The sequence below is a fragment of the Dromiciops gliroides genome, chromosome 3 (genome assembly GCF_019393635.1).
Source record: "Dromiciops gliroides isolate mDroGli1 chromosome 3, mDroGli1.pri, whole genome shotgun sequence".
Classification (NCBI taxonomy): Eukaryota; Metazoa; Chordata; class Mammalia; order Microbiotheria; family Microbiotheriidae; genus Dromiciops; species Dromiciops gliroides.
This window is the reverse complement of record NC_057863.1, coordinates 383,465,749-383,487,618: the sequence shown is the minus strand read 5'-3', so window position 1 is coordinate 383,487,618 and position 21,870 is coordinate 383,465,749. Positions and strand designations below refer to the sequence as shown.

Below are 21,870 nucleotides of genomic sequence, written 5' to 3'. Positions count from 1 at the left end.
ATAAGAACTCACCATTTGAAAAAAAATTGCTGGAAAAACTGTAAAATAGTATGGCAGAAATTAGGCATAGACCAATACTTTACACCATATACCAAAGTGAAGTCAAAATGGGTATATGATTTAGACACAAAGGGTGATAACATGGGCAAATTAGAAAAGGAAGGAATAGTTTACCTGTCAAATCTATGGAGAGAAGAACAATTTAAAACCAAAGATGAGATAGAAAACAGTATGAAATACAAAATAGATCATTTTGATTTCATTATATTAAAATTTTTTTTGTACAAACAAAATCAATGCAGCCAAGTTTAGAAGGAAAGTAGAAAGGGGGGCATTTTTATAGCCTTTGTTTCTGATAAAGACCTCATTTTTTATTTATACATACATATATGTGTGTGTGTGAGAGAGAGAGAGAATAGACAGTTTTCAGATGAAGAAATTAAAGCTATCTATAACTATATGAAAAAAATGGTTCTCAATCACTACTGATTCAAGAAATGCAAATTAAAACTACTGTGAGGCACCAACTCACACCTATCCAACTGACTAATTTCACAAAAAAACAAAAAGGAAAATGATAATGTTAGAGAAGATGTGGGAAAAATTAAACACCAATGCATTTTTGGTGGAGTTGTGAACTGATTCAACCATTCTGGAAAATAAGTTGGAACTATGCCCCAAAGGTTATAAAACTGTGCATATCCTTTGACCCAGCAATACCACTATTACATCTATATGTCAAAGAGATCATAAAAAGTAAAAAAGGACCCATATGGAAAAATATATATAGCTGCTCCTTTGGTGGTAGCAAAGAATTGGAAATTGAATTGGTGCCCATTAATTGGGGAATGGCTGGACAACCTGTGATATATGAAAGTAATGGAATACTATTGTGCTGTAAGAAATGATGAGCAGGCAGATTTCAGAAAAACCTGGAAAGACTTAAGTGGACTGGTGATGAGTGAATTGTGAAGAACCAAGAGAACATTGTACACAGTAACAGCAACATTGTGGGATGATCAAATAATCAACTAATAGACTTAGCTCTTCTCATCAATACAATGATTCAAGACAATGCCAAAAGACTCATGATGGAAAACTCTCCACATCCAGTAAAAGAATTGTAGAGTCTGAATACAGATAGAAACATACTATTTTCACCTTTTTTGTTTCTTCATTTTGTGTTTCCCCCCCTTTTGTTCTGATTCTTCTCTTACCATATGACTAATGTGGTAATATATGTAACATGATTGTAATGTAGTATATTAACTGTAACACATCAAATTACTTGCTGCCTTTGGGATTGGGGAGGGGAAGGAAAGAGGAAGAACAATTTGGAACTCAAAATCTTACAAAATTGAATGTTGAAAACTATCTTTACATGGAATTGGGAAAAAAAATACTATTTAAATATATGCCAACCTTACTTTTTAAAAAATAAAACAATTATTTTATTGATTTCTTGCAATGAGATACTACCAACTAGCATTACTTCTATTAATGCACCACTCAAAACAAAGGAATAATTCCCTGAGTATTTCTTAAATGATGCCTAACATTTTAATACAGCAAACAAAAAGTTAAAATTTAGGATGTACCCTGATTAATTATGTAAACTGATAATTTTTAAAAAGCATAACTAATAATTGGGTTCCTTTCTTCATAAGTAGAAATTTAAACATTTCTCCTAATAGTCTTGAGGTTATCATCATGTTAGGAGTCGTGTAAAGTGGGGCCCCTGTAGGATCATCTAGGAAGACAGGTAGCTGACACGCCTTATTAGAATTAATAAATGGTGCACAACAAAACGCATGCAGCGAATGCATGATAGAAGCTTCTTCCCAATACAAGGCCGCCCGTGGGCTCCTGTATGAATTCGATTCTGCATTATCTTTTATGGCATTGTAGATTAATTATTACATATAGCATAACCATGAAGTTAAGAGAAGGGAAGTAACCATTGCTGCGGTCGCATTTGGTTTGAATCACAGGCCCTCGAGGTGCACACTGGCCGCCTCCAGCCTGTCCAGTGCTGGCCACTTCCTCCACTGTGCTGGCTGCTTCACAGTGACCGTTCTCTAAGTCCTGGCCAGGCCTCTTCCCCTTCGGTGCTCCATCTGATGATCCTCTGCCTGGACCCGACCACCCAGCGCTTAGTGGTTTTCCCTTTTTGCTGTTTTCAATGTATGATTTCCTCTCCCTTACCATTACCGTGTTAGCTCCTGTGACCTTTCATTTAACTGTTCATGAGTCCTTTCAGAATATCTTCCAGGAGCTCCAGAAGCGGGAGCTCTGGGGATGGAAAGTCCAAGGGAGGAAGGTTAGGGATAGGAATGCCCTTGGCTTTCCCTGTGTTTGGTGCAAACTCCTGCCAGGTAGTGGAGGCTGAGGCAGTCTCTGAAGGGGGAGGGAGGCTCCACAATTCAGATTTTTTTACAAAGTCAGCATCTACATCCAATTCCTTTTCAAGTGGAGCCTTCTGAAGCCTGACCTTCTCAGCACGAAGCTGCTTTTTTTGGTCTTCTCAACCTTTCATTGTCAGCCACAAGAAACTCTACGTGTCGCTTCAGATCAGCGATCTTGGTTGCCTGCTCCTCTATTGTGGTTTTGTTATCCTTTGGGACTTTGCTGTCAGGACACAGTTCTGTCGGGTCTTTCCTCTTCTGAAGGAGAAAAAGTAAGAGTGTCTGGGTCCATGCTGAAGACCCCTGGCCCTGCGGTAGGAGGACTGAAGTGCTGAGACCTGGACACACTTTGGACTTCAGACCTATCCTCAGCCAGTGGCTTGCCCGACGTCAGATAAGGGGTTCTGTCAGGAGTCTGCTTTTGGCCTTTCCACTTTTCCTGATCCTTTTCCCTTTTCCACCTCTCCTGATTAAGCAAGAGTTGCTTCTTGTGGCTGTCCCTTTGTAATTCCAGTGATAATTTAGCCTGCTCAGATTGTGTCAGCTTCATAGCTTCAGAAAGATATGCCGCCACCTGCTGGTGACACAAAATGGCCTCTTCCTATTTCCCTGCAGCTAATGACCGGTTGGCCTTCTTGCTCTACTGATGAGCCAGGTTGAGGGGCCGGTCCATCACTTCCAAAGACGCCAGGGCAGGGGGCGGCGGCGGTGCCCAGGCTCAGGGAGGGCCGGAGGAGGACAGCGCTCGGAAGGGCCAGCGAGCCGGGTCAGCGTTGCTGCCAAATCAACACAGCCACCGCAGCTTACTCCTGCCCCTGGTCAGACACTGCCACCGCAGCCCAAGCCAGCCGGAGCCAGAGCCCTCTGCCAACGTTATTGAGAATTCAACTCAATAAAATCCAATTCCAAAAGTATATATTAAGTACTTTCTACATACTAGGCCTTATGTAAGTATGAGAGAGTTTAGAGACAAAAACAAAAATGCCCCATTTTCAAGAGAGTTATTTTCTTTAGTGCTACTCACTTTGGAATGATATGTTAATTAAAGGGAGGATGATGGGCCATGAAGAACAAAGGTACCTTCAAGATTTTATCACATTACATCTCTACCCTTCTAAGCAGCATCAAATGAGACAAAGGTGAAGAATAAAAGGCAACTTGGAGGAAATGGAGCTTTGAAATCCTTATTAGTTATAAGTAGAGTTTGAAATCCCGGGACAACAGGAAACAAAAGAGAATTGGAGGAAAGACATCCAGAGAATTGTTGATTAAGTGACACTTTGATGTTAAAGTACCAGAAATCAAAGGGGAGACTTTTTCTGGTACTAGGGAGTTATGGCAACTAGTATTTGAAAAGCCATCACCTGTTAGAGAGATCTGGCTTGTCCTGTTTGTCACCAGAAGGCAAGCACAATAAGAAATGGGTCAGTTCTTCAGAGAGGCAAATTTAGACTTGATATAAGGAAAAGAAAACCCCTAATAATTAAATATATGCAAAAAGAAATGAGCTGCTTTAGAAAGGGTGGCTTCCCCCTCATTGGAGGCCTTCAAGAAAAATGCAATGATGACTTCTTTGATAGGTTGCAGAGAGAATTCCTTTTCAGGCTAGACTAAATAGCCATTGCAGTCTATGCAAACTTTGAATTCTGTGAATGTAAGTTTCATTTTAAAGACTGCTATGTAGTAGTAGCTTTTTCAATATCATTTGTACAGCTTATGTTTAAATTCAAATTAGATGTTATCTGCTTATAGATTATTAATCAAACAGAAATATTCAACCAAAGTTTTCCCTTTTAATTAAACTTTCATTTTGCATAATATGCCATTTACACTTCATCTGCAGCTGCACATTCTACTCCGTAAAAGAAATGTCAACTTCAAAGTTGCCATCACTTACAAATGATAAATTCAAGTTTGTGGATTATAGTTAGAAGTAGCCTACTTTCATAATAATTAAATGGGGATGATCCATGTTTTTAGATGCAATCAAGCACAAGATTTTCCCAAAGATGCTCAAGAAAGAATAGATTACCTGCAGTATTTTGACTTGTGTTTTTCAAATACATATAATTGAAATCAACTGAAACATTTAATATTGATGGATATGTAAATATAATTCTAGAAACCAAATTCATAAAGAAGATTTATATTTTATGTTGTAATCATTTGATTCTTTCTGAATTGTGATTTAGTTTTTTTAATAACAAAATACATGAAAAAGTCTTATCTGCATTAGAAAATAGAAGCTCATTAAGTCATTGCCTTCTCCCTATTCATTCTGAGTGTACACACACACACACACACACACACACACACACACACACACACACACACACACACACACCACTGGTCTCTGTTTTCAAGAAACTTAAAATATGGGTGATAAGACAAGGCAAAAATGCAATATGGCACTTAAGGCATCCCATCATGCATAGCAGGAAAGATATTAGATATTAAGAAACCCAAGTCACAATTATATCCCTCAAGCCCTTCCCCAATGTGCTTTCATTCCACAGTCCAATCTAAAATATATTCATTCAAAGCAAAAACAATATAATCAATTTCTGTAGCAAAATAAATGACATAGAAGACTAGTTTTCAAAGACCTTGGAGTATACTCTCCTAAAGGTCACCATGTCATCATTGGGGAAAAAAAGAAAGAATTTGTGTGACCAGAGATTAATATGAAAAGTTCATAGTAGTCAATGATTAAATGTCTATGAAAAAAAGTCACTAAGTGCCATGAATTCATCTTGTAAAGCCTGGGAACATTTTTTTCCTTATACTAAATTAATTCAGCTGAACCTGGAGTAATCTGGGAAGTTGTCTTAAAATGTGAAATCTTCAACTTCAAAGAATCACCAGGAGATGTAAAGTATAATAAAAAAAGGAAATTACTTCAAATGCAGGACCAAGAAGTTTTGCAGATGAGCAGAAATATAAACATTAATTCATAGTAAAGTTGTCAGTTAAGAAAATATGGGTTATCTAAAAACTCTGGGGAGTTTTGTTTTGGGAACTTCCTTAGATTCAGCTACAAAGCCATATTGGGCTTAATGAAGAACTGAGTGAAGATATTATTCCACAGTTCCTTTCACCTATATAAGGTGGGAGACTGAAAGTGGGGCATACACTGTTTTGTCATATTTATTATTATCGTAATTGTCATAATTACGATTACTGGAATATTGGTGCTACCACTTCAGTAGGAAAGGGAGTGAAGGAGAATCCCCTGATAGTGTTCCAGCTCCCCAAGATGGATAGGTAAATGAAGAGACAGAAATTATATGTGCCCATGTTTGCAAATTTAATTCATTTCAATTTTGGAAACAAACACATTATGTGACTAAAATGTATAAGGTACTTGGGACTTAAAGATAAAAGTGAGGATAACATCTCAATGTTTTTTTTTTCTGATGGATTGTAGGGGGTGGGAAGAATAATGCATACAAAAAATTAAGCATAACACATGGTAGTAATGGGTAGTGAAGGTACAAAGACAAAAAAGAAAAAAAAAACACATTCCCAGACAAAATACTTAAGGAAAAGTTGATGATGGAGAGAATGCTTTTATGAGTAACACTAAAAAGTTGTCACAAATGATCTGCCCCTTTTAAGACTCTAAATAAGATAAAAATGAATTAAGGAGTGCATTTCATGAATGGCACTTCAACCAGCCAAATATAGAGAGATAAGAAATGATATATTAGTACCATCATAGCAAAAGTTATTATTGTTAGTATAGCAAGAGATAGTATATTGTAGAAATGAACAATGCATGAAATTAATGTTAAATAAGACTGAGGTGGTAAATTAGAACAATATAATTAAATAATTAAAATCAGATTAAAGTGTTTTTCTTTTAGAGGCAATAAGAAGCAACTTATAGTTTGTAGTAGTGAAATGGTATTTTCTGCCTTTTGACTTTTATAGACCATATATCTTAGAAGAATGTTTATTGATTTATAATTTGAATCTTCTGTTATATCCTGCCTGATGGAGAATAAGGCATATTCCTTGAGCCTTTTTGTCATATAGCAGTCAAAGAAAGTTGATCTTCAGATTAAAAATGTTGAATATATTAAGATATAAAAATAAACATTTTAAATGATTATGATGAGTCCTCTTTGAGACACACATAGATATCTACAAAAAGTAATATTATCTTTAAATATAAAGGAAAGTGAGATACATAAAATTATTGCCAAGCTCATTCTAATATAGCACTTCAAATGATCAGATAACTGCTTTGTTTTTAAAATCTACAATGGATAAAGCTTCAAAGGTAGAAGACCTGAGGCAGAATTTCTAAGGTAAGGTATATATATTCTATATCTAAGAATACTTGGAAAATGGTAAAACCAAAGGAAAATAAAACTTGGTTTTAGGAATTTTTTTTTATAATTAAGCTAAAATGAACCTCAGAAATTCTGAACTAGTAAAAATTCAGTTGGACTAATTTAGGACAAAAAGAAGTGATTTTTTTTGGCTTAATAGTATGTTTTACTTCCCATCTCCCCCTCCTTTTGATACATATAGTTCTTATTTTGTTACATATAGTTCTGAGGGGAGTATGTAATTAACTCTTCCTTTCTTAAAATCTAGCTTTGTGTACCTTGTTAAAATTAGCTCTTAGAATCTAATGCTGTATTAGAGTTCATTTTTTACAATCTAAATTAGGAATTCACACTTTAAAAAAAGCCTAAAAAATTACCATTCAGCTATTGATCAGAAAAATGCCAATTAAAACAGCTATGTGGTACCACCTTTTAGAATGACAAAAAGGAAAATGTTGGATGTTGGAGTCAATGTGTGAAGACTGGGACACTAATGCATTGTGTTTTTTTTAAATTAATAAAGAATTTTTTTCCCATTACATGAAAAAATAGTTCTCAACTTTTGTTTATACAAGCTTTCCAATTTCAGATTTTTCTCCCTCCCTCCCCTAGACAGCAGGTAATCTGATATAGGTTATATATATATATATATATATATATATATATATATATATATATATATATATATATATATATATATATATATATATATATATATGTCTATATATCTATATCTATATACATATACATATACATATACACATACACACACATATACATATATATATATATACACATAAGAACATTAATCCTATTTCTGCATTAGTCCTGTTATAAGAGAAAAAATCAGAGCAATGATGAAAAACCTCAAAATAGAAAAAACAACAGCACCAAAAACAAAAGAAATAGTATGGTTCATTCAGCATCTATACTCCACAGTTCTTTTTTTTTTTCCTTGGATTTGGAGATCCTCTTCTATCATGAGTTCCCTGGAACTCTTCTGTACCATTGCATTGGTGAGAAGAATATAATCCATCACAGTAGATCAACACTCAATGTTGATGATACTGTGTACAATGTTCTTCTGGTTCTGCTCATCTCACTCATCATCAGCCCACGCAAGACCCTCCAGGTTTCTCTGAACTCCTCCTGCTCATCGGTTCTTACAGCACAATACTATTTCATTGTATTCATATACCACAACTTGTCCAGCCATTCCCCAATTGATGGGCATCCCCTCAACTTCCAATTCCTTGCCACCACATAAAGAGCAGCTATAAATATTTTTGTACATGTGGGTCCCTTTCCCCTTTCCATGATTTCTTTGGGCAAAAGACCTAAAAGTGGTATTGCTGGGTCAAAGGGTATGCACAGCTTTATTGCCCTTTGGGCACAATTCCAAATTGCTCTCCAGAATGGTTGGATCAGTTCACAGCTCCACCAACAATGCATTAGTGTTCCAATTTTCCCACAGCTTCTTCAACATTTACCATTTTCCTTTTTTGTCATTTTAGCTAATCTGATAGGTGTCAGGTGGTACCTCAGAGTTGTTTTAATTTGCATCTCTCTAATCAATAGTGATTTAGAGCATTTTTTCATATGGGAATAGATAGCTTTGGTTTCTTCATCAGAAAACTGCCTGTTCATATCCTTTGACCATTTCTCAATTGGGGAATGACTTGGATTCTTATAAATTTGATTTAATTCTCTATATTTTTTAGAGATGAGGCCTTTATCAGAAGTACTGGCCACAAAAATTGTTTCCCAGCTTCCTGCCTCCCTTCTAATTTTGGATGCATTGCTTCTGTTTGTACAAAATTTTTTTAATTTAATGTAATCAAAATCATCCATTTTGCATTTTATAATATACTGTATCTCTTGTTTGGTCAGAAACTGTTTTCCTTTCCAAAGATCTGATAGGTAGACTATTCCTTTTTCTCTCCTAATTTACCTATGGTATCACCTCTTATGTCTAAATCGTGTATCCATTTTGACCTTATTTTAGTATAAGGTGTAAGATGTTGGTCTATGCCTAATTTCTGCCATACTATCTTCCAGTTTTCCCAGCAGTTTTTGTCAAATACTGAGTTCCTATGCCAGAAGCTGGAGTCTTTGGGTTTATCAAACACTACATTACTAGTGTCATTTACTACTGCATTTCCTGTGCCTAGCCTATTCCATTGATCTACCACTCTATTTTTTAACCAGTACCAGATAGTTTTGATGACTGCTGCTTTATAGTAAAGCTCCAGGTTTGGTACCGCTAACTCACCTTCCTGTGAATTTTTTTTCATTATTTCCCTGGATATTCTTGATTTTTTGTTTTTCCAGATGAATTTTGTTATTAGTTTTTCTAGTTCTATTAAATAATTTTTAGGTAGTCTGATTGGTATGGCACTGAATAACTAAATTAATTTAGGCAGTATTATCATTTTTACTATATTAGCTCTGCCTATCCATGAGGCAATTGATATCTTTCCAATTATTTAGATTTGATTTGACTTGTGTGAAGAGTGTTTGGTAGTTGTGTTCATAGAGTTCCTGGGTTGGTCTTGGCAAGTAGACTCCCAAGTATTTTACATTATCTACCGTTACTTTAAATGGAATTTCTCTTTCTATCTCTTGTTGCTGGACTTTGTTGGTCATGTATAGAAATGATGATGATTTATGTGGATTTATTTTATATCCTGCTACTTTGCTAAAGTTGTTAGTTGTTTCAAGTAATTTTTGAGTTGATTCTCTAGGATTCTTTAAGTATACCATCATATCATCTGCAAAGAGTGATAGTTTTGTTTCTTCCTTGCCTATTCTAATTCCTTTAATTCCTTTCTCTGATTGCTAAAGCTAAAATTTCTAGGACAATATTAAATAAGAGGGGTGATAATGGACATCCCTGTTTCACCCCTGATCTTATTGGGAAGGCCTCTAATTTATCTCAATTGCATATAATACGTGCTGATGGCTTTAGGTAGATACTGGTTATTATTTTAAGGAAAGCTCCACCCATTCCTAAACTCTCTAGTGTTTTTATTAGGAATGGCTGCTGTATTTTGTCAAAAGCTTTCTCTGCATCTATTGAGATAATCATATGATTTTGGTTGGTTTTTTATTGATGTGGTTGATTATGTTAATAGTTTTCCTAATGTTGAACCAGCCCTGCATTCCTGGTATAAATCCCACCTGGTCATAGTGTATTATCCTGTTGATCACTTGCTGTAATCTCCTTGCTAATATCTTATTTAAGATTTTAGCATCAATATTCATTAGGGAAATTGGTCTATAATTTTCTTTCTCTGTTTTTGCTTTGCCTGGTTTTGGTATCACCACCAGATTTGTGTCATAAAACGAATTTGGTAGAACTCCTTCTTCACCTATTTTTCCAAATAATTTGTATAATATTGGAATTAATTGTTCTTTAAATGTTTGGTAAAATTCACCCATAAACCCATCTGGCCCTGGGGATTTTTTCTTAGGTAGTTCATTAATGGCTTGTTCAATTTCTTTTTCTAATATGGGTTTATATAAGGACTTTATTTCCTCTTCAGTTAACCTGGGCAGTTTGTATCTTTGTAAATATTCATCCATTTCATTTAGATTGTCAAATTTATTGGCATACAGTTGGGCAAAATAATTCCTAATTATTGATTTAATTTCCACTTCATTGGTGGTAACATTCCCTTTTTCATTTTTGATACTGGTAATTTGGTTTTCTTCTTTCTTTTTTTTAATCAAATTAACCAATATTTTATCTATTTTATTGGTTTTTTCATAAACCAGCTCTTAGTTTTATTGATTAATTCTATAGTTTTTTTGCTTTCAATCTTATTAATTTCTCCTTTGATTTTCAGGTTCTCTAATTTAGTATCTAATTGGAGATTTCTAATTTGTTCTTTTTCTAGCTTTTTAAGTTGCATGTCCAGTTCATTAATCTCCTCTTTCTCTTTGTTATTCATGTAAGCAGTGGGAGCTATAAATTTTCCCATAAGCACTGCTTTGGCTGCATCCCATAGATTTTGGTATGTTGTCTCATTATTGTCATTTTCTTGGATATAGTTATTGATTGTTTCTATGATTTCTTGTTTGGCCCATTCATTATTTAGAATGAAATTATTTAGTTTCCAATTGATTTTCATTCTACTTTTCCCTGACTCTTTCTTACATGTAATTTTTATTGCATCATGATCTGAGAAGGATGCATTTACTATTTCTCCCTTTCTACATTTAAGTATGATGTTTTTGTGCCCTAATACGTGGTCAATTTTTGAAAATGTGCCATGTACTGCTGAGAAAAAGGTATATTCCTTTCTAACCCCATTCAATTTTCTCCAGACATCTATCATGTCTAACTTTTCTAGTAATCTATTCACCTCTTTCACTTCTTTCGTATTTATTTTTTGGCTAGATTTATCTAATTCTGAGAGGAGGAGATTCAGATACCCCACTAGTATAGTATTACTGTCTAATTCCTCTTGTAACTCATTTAACTTCTCCTTTAAGAACTTGGATGTTATACCACTTGGTGCATACATATTCAATATTGATATTACTTCATTATCTATAGTACCTTTAAGCAAGATATAATTTCCTTCCTTATCTCTTTTAATGAGGTCTATTTTTGCCTGCACTTTGTCTTAGATAAGGATTGCTACCCCTGCTTTTTTTACTTTAACTGAAACATAATATATTCTACTCCAGCCTTTTACCTTTACTTGGTGTGTATCTCTCTGCTTCAAATGTGTTTCTTGTAAACAGCATATTGTAGGATTCTGGTTTTTAATCCACTCTACAATTCGCTTCTGTTTTATAGCAGAGTTCATCCCATTCACATTCACAGTTTTTATTACTGACTGTCTATTCCCCTCCATTCTGTTTACCCCCTTTGTACTTTCCCCCCCTTCTTTCACCCTATTCCTCCTCACAGACGTTTTACTTCTTACTCCTGCCTCCCCCAATCTGCCCTCCCTTTTTTTCACCCCCTCTCTTTTCTTTACCCTTTTCTCCCTTGCTTTTGTCCTCCCTTCTATCAGTCCCCCCCTTTCCCTTCCCCTTTTGATTCCCTAAAGAATGAGTTAAGTTTCTTTATCCCAATGAACATATATGATATTCCCTCTTTGAATCAAATCTAATGAGAATAGGGTTGAAACAATGTTCACCCCTCCTTTCTTTCCCTCTATTGTAATAGGTTGTTTTTTCACCTCTTCATATAATTCATCCCCTTCCACCTCCCCTTTCCTCTCCTCCCCATAGACTCCCTTTTTATCCCCTTAAAATTTTTTTTTTGTATCATCACATCAAAGACAATTTATATTTATACCCTCTGTGTAAAGTCCTTCTCTCTGCGCAAATACATTTACAGTTCTTACAAGTTTTGAGTATTAACTTCCCAAGTAGGGATATAAACAGTTTAACCTAATAGGGTAACCTTTTTTTTTCTCCCCCTCTGTTTACCTTTTTAAACTTCTCTTGAGTCTTGTATGTTGAGATCAAATTTTCTATTCAGTTCTGGTCTTTTCACCAGGAAAGACTGAAAGTCCCCAATGTCATTAAATGTCCATCTTTTCTCCTGAAAGAAAATGCACATTTTTGCTGGGTAATAGATTCTTGGCTGCAATCCAAGCTCCTTTGCCTTCTGGAATATCATATTCCAAGCCTTGCGGTCCTTTAATGTTGAAGCTGTCAGGTACTGAGCAATCCTGACTGTGGCTCCATGATATTTAAATGGCTTCTTTCTGGCTGCTTGGATTATTTTCTCCTTCACCTGATAGTTCTGGAATTTGGCTACAATATTCCTTGGAGTTTTCCTTTTGGGGTCTCTTTCAGGAGGTGATTGGTGGATTCTTTCAATGATGATTTTATCCTCTGATTCTATGATATCAGGGCAGTTCTCCTTAATAAATTCATGGAATATGGTGTCTAGATTCTTTTTCTGGTCATGGCTTTCAGGCAGTCCAATGATTCTCAAATTGTCTCTCCTCGATCTGTTTTCCAGATCAGTTGTCTTTCTAATGAGGTATTTCACATTTTCTTCTATTTTTTAATTCTTTTGATTTTGCTTGACTGATTCCTGGTGTCTCATGGATTCCTTATATTCCAACTGTCCAATTTTAATTTTTAAAGCATTGTTTTCTTCAGTAAGATTATGCACCTTTTTTTTTTTATTTGGCCAAATGAATTTTTAAGGCACTGTTTTCTTCAATGAGATTATGCACCTTTTTTTCCATTTGGCCAACTGAATTTTTTAAGGCATTGTTTTCTTCAGTGAAATTATGCACTTTTTTTCCATTTGGCCAGTCAATCTTTGTGCTTCCTTTTCCAAGCTGCTGATTCTTTTTTCATAGTTTTCTTGTTTTGCTTTCATTTCTCTCCCCCTTTTTTCTTCTACCTCTCTCAATTGATTTTTTTTTTACTTTCAACAAAAGCTTTTATGCTTTAGGGCTTGCACTAGAACAGAAAAGTGGTTGCAGAAGGTAGAATTCATCTCAATGATGAGAAACCTTCAAGCCCCCTTTGTGTCTAGATTTAGACAGAACGAAGCCACTGGAGAAGTCAGACATTGTAAAACCAAGCACAACTCTATGGGACACAATGAAGAAACGAGCAAGGTCTAAGCTGCACACCAGAGCTACTAACACAAGACATGAAGCCAGGCAGGACGATTATCGATTGGGTAAAAAGGACCGCAGCTTTAATTGTAGGCCTCAGTGCAATTAAAAAAAAAATAAATACTGTAATCAATTTTAGGACCTTACATTTGAATACGGGCCAATAATTTCAGTTTGAGAAACAAGGTTTACTGCAACAGTAAGAAAAACAATTATTCTTTGGAAAATCCTTTGGTGGCTGGCAAGAAAAATTCTGCCGCCAAACACACATTTTGTTGTTCTTTCTGTAGGGCCTTCATGATTCAGCTGATTAAGACGGAAACCTCTGATTCCACTCAACCTTTCAGAGAAGACATTCCAGCACGCATGATCTCATCAACCAGGAGAATATTGGTGGCAATCACAGTGCAAGAGTGAAGCAGCTGCTTCTTGACACAATAGTTATCCCAGATGCCAGCTTCAGCCGCATTAACTGGCTCATCTGTCTTTAGGTCAACACCAACAAGCTGTCCTGACTCCGAATGTTCGGCCTGTAACTAGTGTCTCCTGAAGGTCAAAGCCAGAGTTCTGAGCAAGAACCTTGGGAATAATGAGCAATGCATCAGCAAAAGCTTGCACTCCAAGACGGGCCCTTCCCTTGACATTGGGCTTATGTTGGATAAGAGCTTCAGCTATAGCTACCTCCACTGTGCCAGCACCAGGAACCACACAGCCATCTTCAATGGTGTTCTTGACAGCTCTCAGACCGTCTCTTACTGCATCCTTGATCTGCGTAATTGTGTGCTTATTTGGTCCTTTGATCAACAGCGTGACAGATCGAGGATTGCCACATTTTTCAATAAAGGTGAATTTCTCTTCTCCCAGTGTGTATTCATAGACAAGTCCTGCATGTCCCAAACAATCAGCACTTAGGTCATCTAGAGAATTCATGGCCATCCCACCACATGCAAGAGTCAACCTCTCCATATTTCTTCTTTTTGCTCTGCGGAGAGCTACTATGCCTTCTTTTGCAAGAGCATCTAAAGAAAACGGGTCAATTCCCTTTTGATTAATAACAACAAATCCTTTGTCTGAATCACCACACACTTTTCTTTTCAGTTCCACTATTTTCTTTACTCTATCTTCAATGAATTTCCTTTCGGCTTTTACTAGTTTCTCTCTCTCTTCTGCACTTTTGTAAAAAAATCCAGAATTCACTTCTGTTTTTTCATATTCTAATGACACGTTGCATGTAAGAATGTAAGCATCTTCTATTCTTTTCTTCATATCAGGATGTCGGACACCATGATCCAAGACCAGTCCTCTGATCAACGTTGTGTCAGTTTCCGATTTATGCTTCATCTCCATTATCTCTACCATGAAAAGATCGACAGGTTCACCTGGCTTCCTGATAGCCAGCACTGAGTCTACCACCGCCTCTGTCAGCATGTCGGCCAGGTCGGCATTAACTTTGGTGCCCAGGGATGTCTGGGCCACATCAATGAGGATTTCTCAATCTATTTCCTTGCTTATTTTTATCTGATCCAAGACTTCGAGGGCCTTCGTCTTGGCAGCTTCAAATCCTTCTGTGATGATTCGAGGGTGCAGACCCTGGATCTGGCCTTGCTTGTGAGCCCAGGTGCGGCAGGCGCGGTCCCCTCCCGCTGGCGCCGAGTAGCTCCTCTCCCCACCGGCCGAGGCTCCTTCTCTCTTTCCCAGGAGCGCTCAATTGATTTTTAAAATCCTTTTTGAGCTCCTCCAGGAAGGCTTTTTGTTCCTGAGACCAATTCACCTTCCCTCGTGAGGCTTCACATGTAGGCAATTTGAGGCTATTGTCCTCATCTGAATTTTCATTAGCTTCTTCCTTATTGATACAGAAGCTCTCAATGGAGAGGGCTCTTTTTTGCTTCTTACTCATTATTGCAGCTTATTTATTTATTTTTTAAGTTGAGGTCTGCTCTGGGGGAACCAGGGTCCCTGTTTTGGGCTTCTTGTGCAGGGGTATAGGTGCTGTGTGACCAGCTTTTTACTCTGAGGCCTTTATGGTGTGTGGAGATCCCCTGCCCTGCCCTTCCTGTCTGGGTGTGCTTGGCCAGCCAGGCGCCCTTCCTGGCGTCCCACCTGACCCATTCATCGCCCTCCCGGCCAGTGCAGGTAGGTTTTTCCACTATCCTTTTTGGCCACCAGATTTTTGAACCAGGTTCCAGGGGCTTCAGTTGATCGGCTGTGGCCCGCAGCTCCTACTGACTTGCCCCAACCCCCTTGGTGCTGGGCTACTGCTCTCCACTGTGCCTCCTTTTTGCCCAAGTCAGAATGACCTTTTCCTGAAGTCTTCTAAATTATCTCTGGTTGGAAGACTGTGTCTCTCTGTCTCTTTGCAGGTTCTGAAGTTTCAGAATCCTTCCAGAGGTTTGATTTAATGTTCTTTTTGAGTGAACAGAAGGAGAGCTCAGGCAGCTTGCTGCTTCCTTTCTGCCATCTTGGCTCCCACTAATGCATTGTTGAAGGAGTTTTGAATTGATCCAACCATTCTGGAGAGCAAATTGGAGGTAAACCCAAAGGATTATAAAACTGCATACCCTTTGATTCAGCAATACAACTATTAGGTCTATATCACAAAGATGTCCAAAAAAGGGAAAAGGAACTATTTGTACAAAAATATTGATAGCAACTCTTTTTGTGGTGGCTAAGAATTCCAAATCAAAAGTATGTCCATCAATTGGGGAATGGCTAAACAAGCTGTGGTCTATGATTGCAATGAAATATTATTGTGCTATAAGAAATAATAAGCAGAATGATTCCAGAAAAACCTGGAAAGACTTACATGAACTGATGTATAGTGAAGTGAACAGAACCATAAGAATGCTGTAGACAGTAACAGAACTATTTGATGAAAAACTTTGAATGATTTAGCTACTGTCAGCAATATAATGTTCTAAGACAATACCAAAGGAGTAATGACGGATAAACTATGTCTAGAGAAATAACTTATTTTTATTAAATACTGACTCAAGCTTGCTATTTTTTTACTTTTTTATTTACTTTTTTTCTTTTACTTGAATTTTCTTATACAACATAACTAAAATGGAAATGTTTTATATATGATTAATTGCTTTCTGTTCAGAATACCACATTTTAGGAATGAAATAAATACATCAATGTACATATAGAATAATATATTTTTTTAAAAGCATACTTATGGGTCTGGAAGTTATTTATTTATTTTTCTTTTGTTGTTGTTGTTGTTTTTTTTTTTGTGAGGAAATTGGGGTTAAGTGACTTGCCCAGTGTCACACAGCTAGTAAGTGTCAAGTGTCTGAGGCTAAATTTGATCTCAGGTCCTCCTGAATCCAGGGCCGGTACTCTATCCACTGCACCACCTAGCTGCCCAGGATCTGGAAGTTATTACCTATGAGGAACAGTTGAAAGAATTGGGGATAATTATTTTGGATAAGACAAGGTTAAAGTCAATCTGGACAGCTGCTTTCAAATATATGAAGGGATACTTTGAAGAATTATTCTACATGACTCAAGATGGGCAAATATGGACCACTGAATATAAAATAAAGGGAAACAGTTTTACTTTAATAAAATAAATAATCTATAATAATTAGAATGGTTTAAATGATCAGGTTTGTCCAAAGTGGAGAATTACCAATCAATAAAAGAATTTCACCAGAGCCAAGATAACTGTATAGCAAGGTTATCCTTGCAAGAACTAGGGGGTGTGGGACATATTCAATAACTTCTCAGTTCCTAACTCCCAAATTCTTATCTTTTTACTTTATATCAAATATTCCTGAATTCACAGCATGTTATTTTACTCATCTATTTTCTAACCCTTCAATATTCAGTAATTCTTGAAAATCTGAGCTCTCATCAATATGGATATACCCTCCAAAGTACACATCAATAGACCCAACAAGCTGCACTGGATTTGTACTCAGTAAGACTTGAATTCAAATCTTGCCTCAGGCACTTATTATTAGTGTGAACCTAGGCAAGTCATTATCCCTGCACTTAGCCTCATAAAGTAACCATAATAATAGCATCTAACTTAAGGGGGTAGTAGTAAGGATCAAATGAGATAACATACATGTTGAAATCTTAAATTAGTAGGTAATTGTTTATTATAAATCCAAGGATTTGTCCTTTAGAGAAAGAACATCCAAATTGACATAGCACCTAGATGTCTAGTACAATATATTTTGAAGTATTATATATAAGATTTTTGAAGATAGGAAATTTTAGCAATATGGTAAGTCTTTGTTCAAAAACAAGGGAGATTTTCTCTGATAGAGGCCTCATTTCTCAAATATATAGAAAATTACATTAAATTTATAAGAATTCATGTTAGTCCATAATAAATGGACAAAGGATATAAACAGCAGTTTTCAGATGAAGATATCAAAGCAATCTATAGTTATATGAAAATATTTTCTAAAACAGGATATCACCTTATTAGAGAAATATAAATAAAATAAATTGAAGTACTACTCATACTTATCAGATTGATTCACTAATATGACAGAAATGGAAAAATGGAAATGTTGGAAGGGACATGGGGAAATTGAGGCACTAATGCACTTGGCTAGTAGAATTGTGAACTTATCAAACCATTCTGGGGAGCAAATTGGAACTGTGCCCAAAGGATTTTAAAACTATGCATATCCTTTTATTCAGCAATACCACTACTAGGTCTGTATCCCAAAGAGACTTTTAAAAAGAAAGGAAAAGGACCTATATGTACAGAAATATTCAAAGCCATTCTTTTTGTGTGTGTGTGTGTGGTGGCAAAGAATGGGAAATCAAGGGGATATTCATCAACTGGGGAATGGCTAAAAAATCTGTGGCTTATGGTTGTGATAGAATATTATTATACTATAAGAAAGGATGAGCACGTTCCTTTCAGAAAAAAAAAAAACCCTGAAAATATTTACATAAACCCATTCCAAGTGAATTGAGCAGAACCAGGAGAACATTTTACATAGTAACAGAAATATTGACTGATGATAAATTGAGAGTGAGAGCTATTCTCAGTGACACAAAGATCACAAACAATTCCTCAGGACTTATGAAGAAAAACAAAATGTTGTCCACATCCAGAGGAAGAACTGATGGGGTCTAACTATAGTTCAAACACACTGTTTTTTAACTTTATTTTTTCATGTCTTTGTCTATATTTTTTCATAACATGACTAATATGGAAATATGTTTTATATGACTACACATATAGAATCTATACAAAATTATCTGCCTTTTCAATAAGTAGGGTCAAGAGGGAGGTAGGGAGATAATTTAGAACTCAATTAAAAATAATAATGTTAGAATTGTTTTTACATGTCATTGGAAAAAAATTAAAAAAAAACTTCAGGTGCTAAGTACTTGCACAGTTGCAATTTAGATTAAATGGGAAAAGTATTAGGCTTTCATTTTTGAAGGTAAGTATAGGTGTGTTGGACACAAACCCAAGTTTGACTTTCTCATGGAGGATAGGATGCTACCTTTATTTTGCTACCATTATTTTACAATTTTCCTATTGATTGACTCTCCTGATATAGTAATAGATAACTTTACTGTCAAGACACACCACACTTGAATTCTCTCCAATCTATACATTCTCATTGATCTAATCAACTTTCATGGATTTAATATCAGCTCTATATAGGTTACCAAACTTTTATTTCAAGCCCTAATGTCTATCATGAGTTCCATTTTGATTTACTCTTTGGATTAAACTTTTAGATATCTTGAATTGAATATTACATGGGCATTTCAAAGTTAACATGTTCCAAAGAGAACTCATCTTCCCCCTAAAAAAAAATCCTCCCCACTCCTGAACTCCCTGCTCAGTGTTGAGGGCAGGTCTGTATTCTCTTAGCCTAGCATGTCAATTTCGATATCAATCTTGATTCCTCAACTATTCACCCCCAAAATCGAGTCTATTGCAAAATCTTATTTCTTCCTGAACAACATATCTTCTCTATGTGACCCATTATGACATTCATACAGCCACCAAAACCATTAAGGCTCTTATTACCTAAATGAGGTAGGAATAGACTACATTACTCACCTCTCACCCAGACTATTGTCGCAATCTTATAATTTTTCTCTCTGTTTTATGCTATTTCCCTTTCCACTCTAACTTTGCTATTCATCTTCCTTTCCAATATGTTGAGCTTACCATGCCAATTTCTCTCTCCTCCTGTTCAATGTCTTCATTTATAGGAATTTTTCCTCAATGCCTATTAATTCTAGTGCTTTTTCTCTCTTAATTACTTCCTAGTTATACTGTATATACATTGCATTTTAAATATATATACATTTAAATATATGCACACATACATACACATGTGCTTATATACATACATATAAGCAGACATTCATATACATATATGTATGTGTATTTAACATAGGCGTGTATATGCATATGCACATGTTCTCTCCTCATTAAATTTTAAGGTCACTGAGAACAGGGTCTGTCTCTTTTTGTATCCTTATCAAAGTTCTAGTTATACAGTAGATGCTTTATTAATATTAACTAAACACTCAGTGAGTTCTTGTGACTTCATATTCCTCCCAGAATAAAATTGAAACTATTTTTTTCATGTATAAAATACTTCATAATGTAGTCTATTCCTACCTCATCATTATCCCCACATTTAACTCTTTCTCACAACACTGGCCTTTTTGTAGTTCCTCAAACATGGCATTCCATGTCCCATTGCCATGATTTTCAAATGGCTTTCTCCCAGTCTTGTAGTTCTTTACTCCTTCTCTCCACATCTGTTTCCCTGACTTCTTCAAAAAATCTACTCAAATTCAAACTGTAAATGGTCTTTTCAGATTTTCAAAATTGACTATGTTTTTATCAATCTGACTTTATTTCCTAATCAGCTAGGTGGTAAAGTAGATATAGCACTTGGCCTGGAGTCAGGATGACTTGAGGTCAAAGTTGGCCTCACTGGTGAATTGAATCAAATTTGTAAAAATATAAAGCATTGTCCAATTGATAGATGGTCAAAGGGATATGAAAAGACTTTTCCCCCCAGAAGAAACCAAAGCTATTAGAAGCCATATGAAAAATGCTCTAAATCACTAAATTTAAAAACTCTGAGGTACCATCTCTCATCCATCAGATTGGCTAACATGACAGAAAAAAGAAGGGAAATGACAAATGTTGGAGAAGATGTGGGAAAATATGTATACTAATGTACTTTTGGTAGTTGTGAACTTGTCCAACCATTCTGGAGAGCAATTTGTAACTATGCTCAAAAGGCAGACAAACTGGGCAGCTAGGTTGCACAGTGGATAGAGCACTGGCCCTGGATTCAGGAGGACCTGAGTTCAAATCTGGCCTCAGACACTTAACACTTACTAGCTGTGTGACCCTGGGCAAGTCACTTAACCCCAATTGCCTCACCAAAAAAAAAAAAAAGGCAGACAAACATTGAATGCCTTTTGACCCAGAAATACCATTCATAGATCTATATCCTGAAGAGATCAAAGAGAAAGGAAAAGGACCTATGTGTACAAACTATGTTATAGTAGTTCTTTTTTTGTGTTTGAAAAAAAATAGAAATTGAGGAGATGGCATCAGTTGAGGAATGGCTGAGCAATTTTGGGTGTATGATTGTGATGGAATAGTATGCTATAAAAATGATGGAGGAAATAATTTTAGAAAAAAATAGCAGTCTTATATATATGAATTCATAGAGTTAAGTGAGCAGAAGCAAGAGATTGTTGTACATAGTAACAGCAATATTTTAATTACGATCAACTGTGAAAGATTTAGCTACTCTGATCAATACAATGATGCAAAATAATTCTGAAAAACTTATGGTGAAATATACTATACATCTCCAGGATGGGGGCACCAGGGAGGGGACTGATAAAATCTGAGTGCAGATTGAAGCACATTTTTTTTCAGTTTTTTAAAGCTTTTTCTGTGACATGGCTAATATTGAAATATATTTTGCATGATTTCACATTTATAATTGATGTCACATTGCTTGCCTTTTACATGAATGAGGAATGGGCTGGAGGGAGAGAATTTGAAACAAAATTTAAAAAACTGGTAAATTAAATAAATAAAATTATTAAAAAGAATGAATGTTGCTTCAGTATCTTACTAGCTGTGTGATCCTGGACAAATCACTGTCTCATTTTCTCAAATAAAAAAATGGGGGTAATAATAGCACGTCCTCACAAAATGATTGTTAAATGAGATATCTTCAAAGCCCTTAGCCTGGGACATTGTAAATGCTATAGGAATGCTTATTCACTCCATTAATTATATCTCCCTTGCTTGTATATACCAAATTATTTACTTCTTGTGATCCCCAATAGAATAAAAACTACTTGAGATAAAGATTATGTTTTTGTCTTTGAAAAACACAGAATCCTTAGTAAATGCTACACATAATAAGCACTACCTAGATGTTTGTTACCTTGACTTGAAAATAATTGTTTAATATATCTGGGCATTCTTTTGTGGATTGTTAGACTGATCTCTTTCAAGTAATTTGCAATTTCATTGAGAAAGAT

At 35.8% G+C, this 21,870-nt stretch overlaps 2 protein-coding genes and 1 pseudogene across 2 annotated transcripts in view; all 3 read right to left on the bottom strand.

The window, feature by feature from the left end:
* The window catches only part of DPP10 (dipeptidyl peptidase like 10), an 883,075-nt gene that overhangs the window by 280,600 nt on the left and 580,605 nt on the right, over positions 1-21,870 (bottom strand).
* LOC122746126 lies at positions 2,237-3,114 on the bottom strand (annotated as a pseudogene).
* LOC122746123 (T-complex protein 1 subunit zeta-like) lies at positions 13,402-15,453 on the bottom strand. Its single transcript, XM_043991601.1, is given in 3 exon segments — positions 13,402-13,878; positions 13,880-15,033; positions 15,445-15,453. Coding segments are annotated over 3 exon segments (1,362 nt in total). The 3' UTR covers positions 13,402-13,679.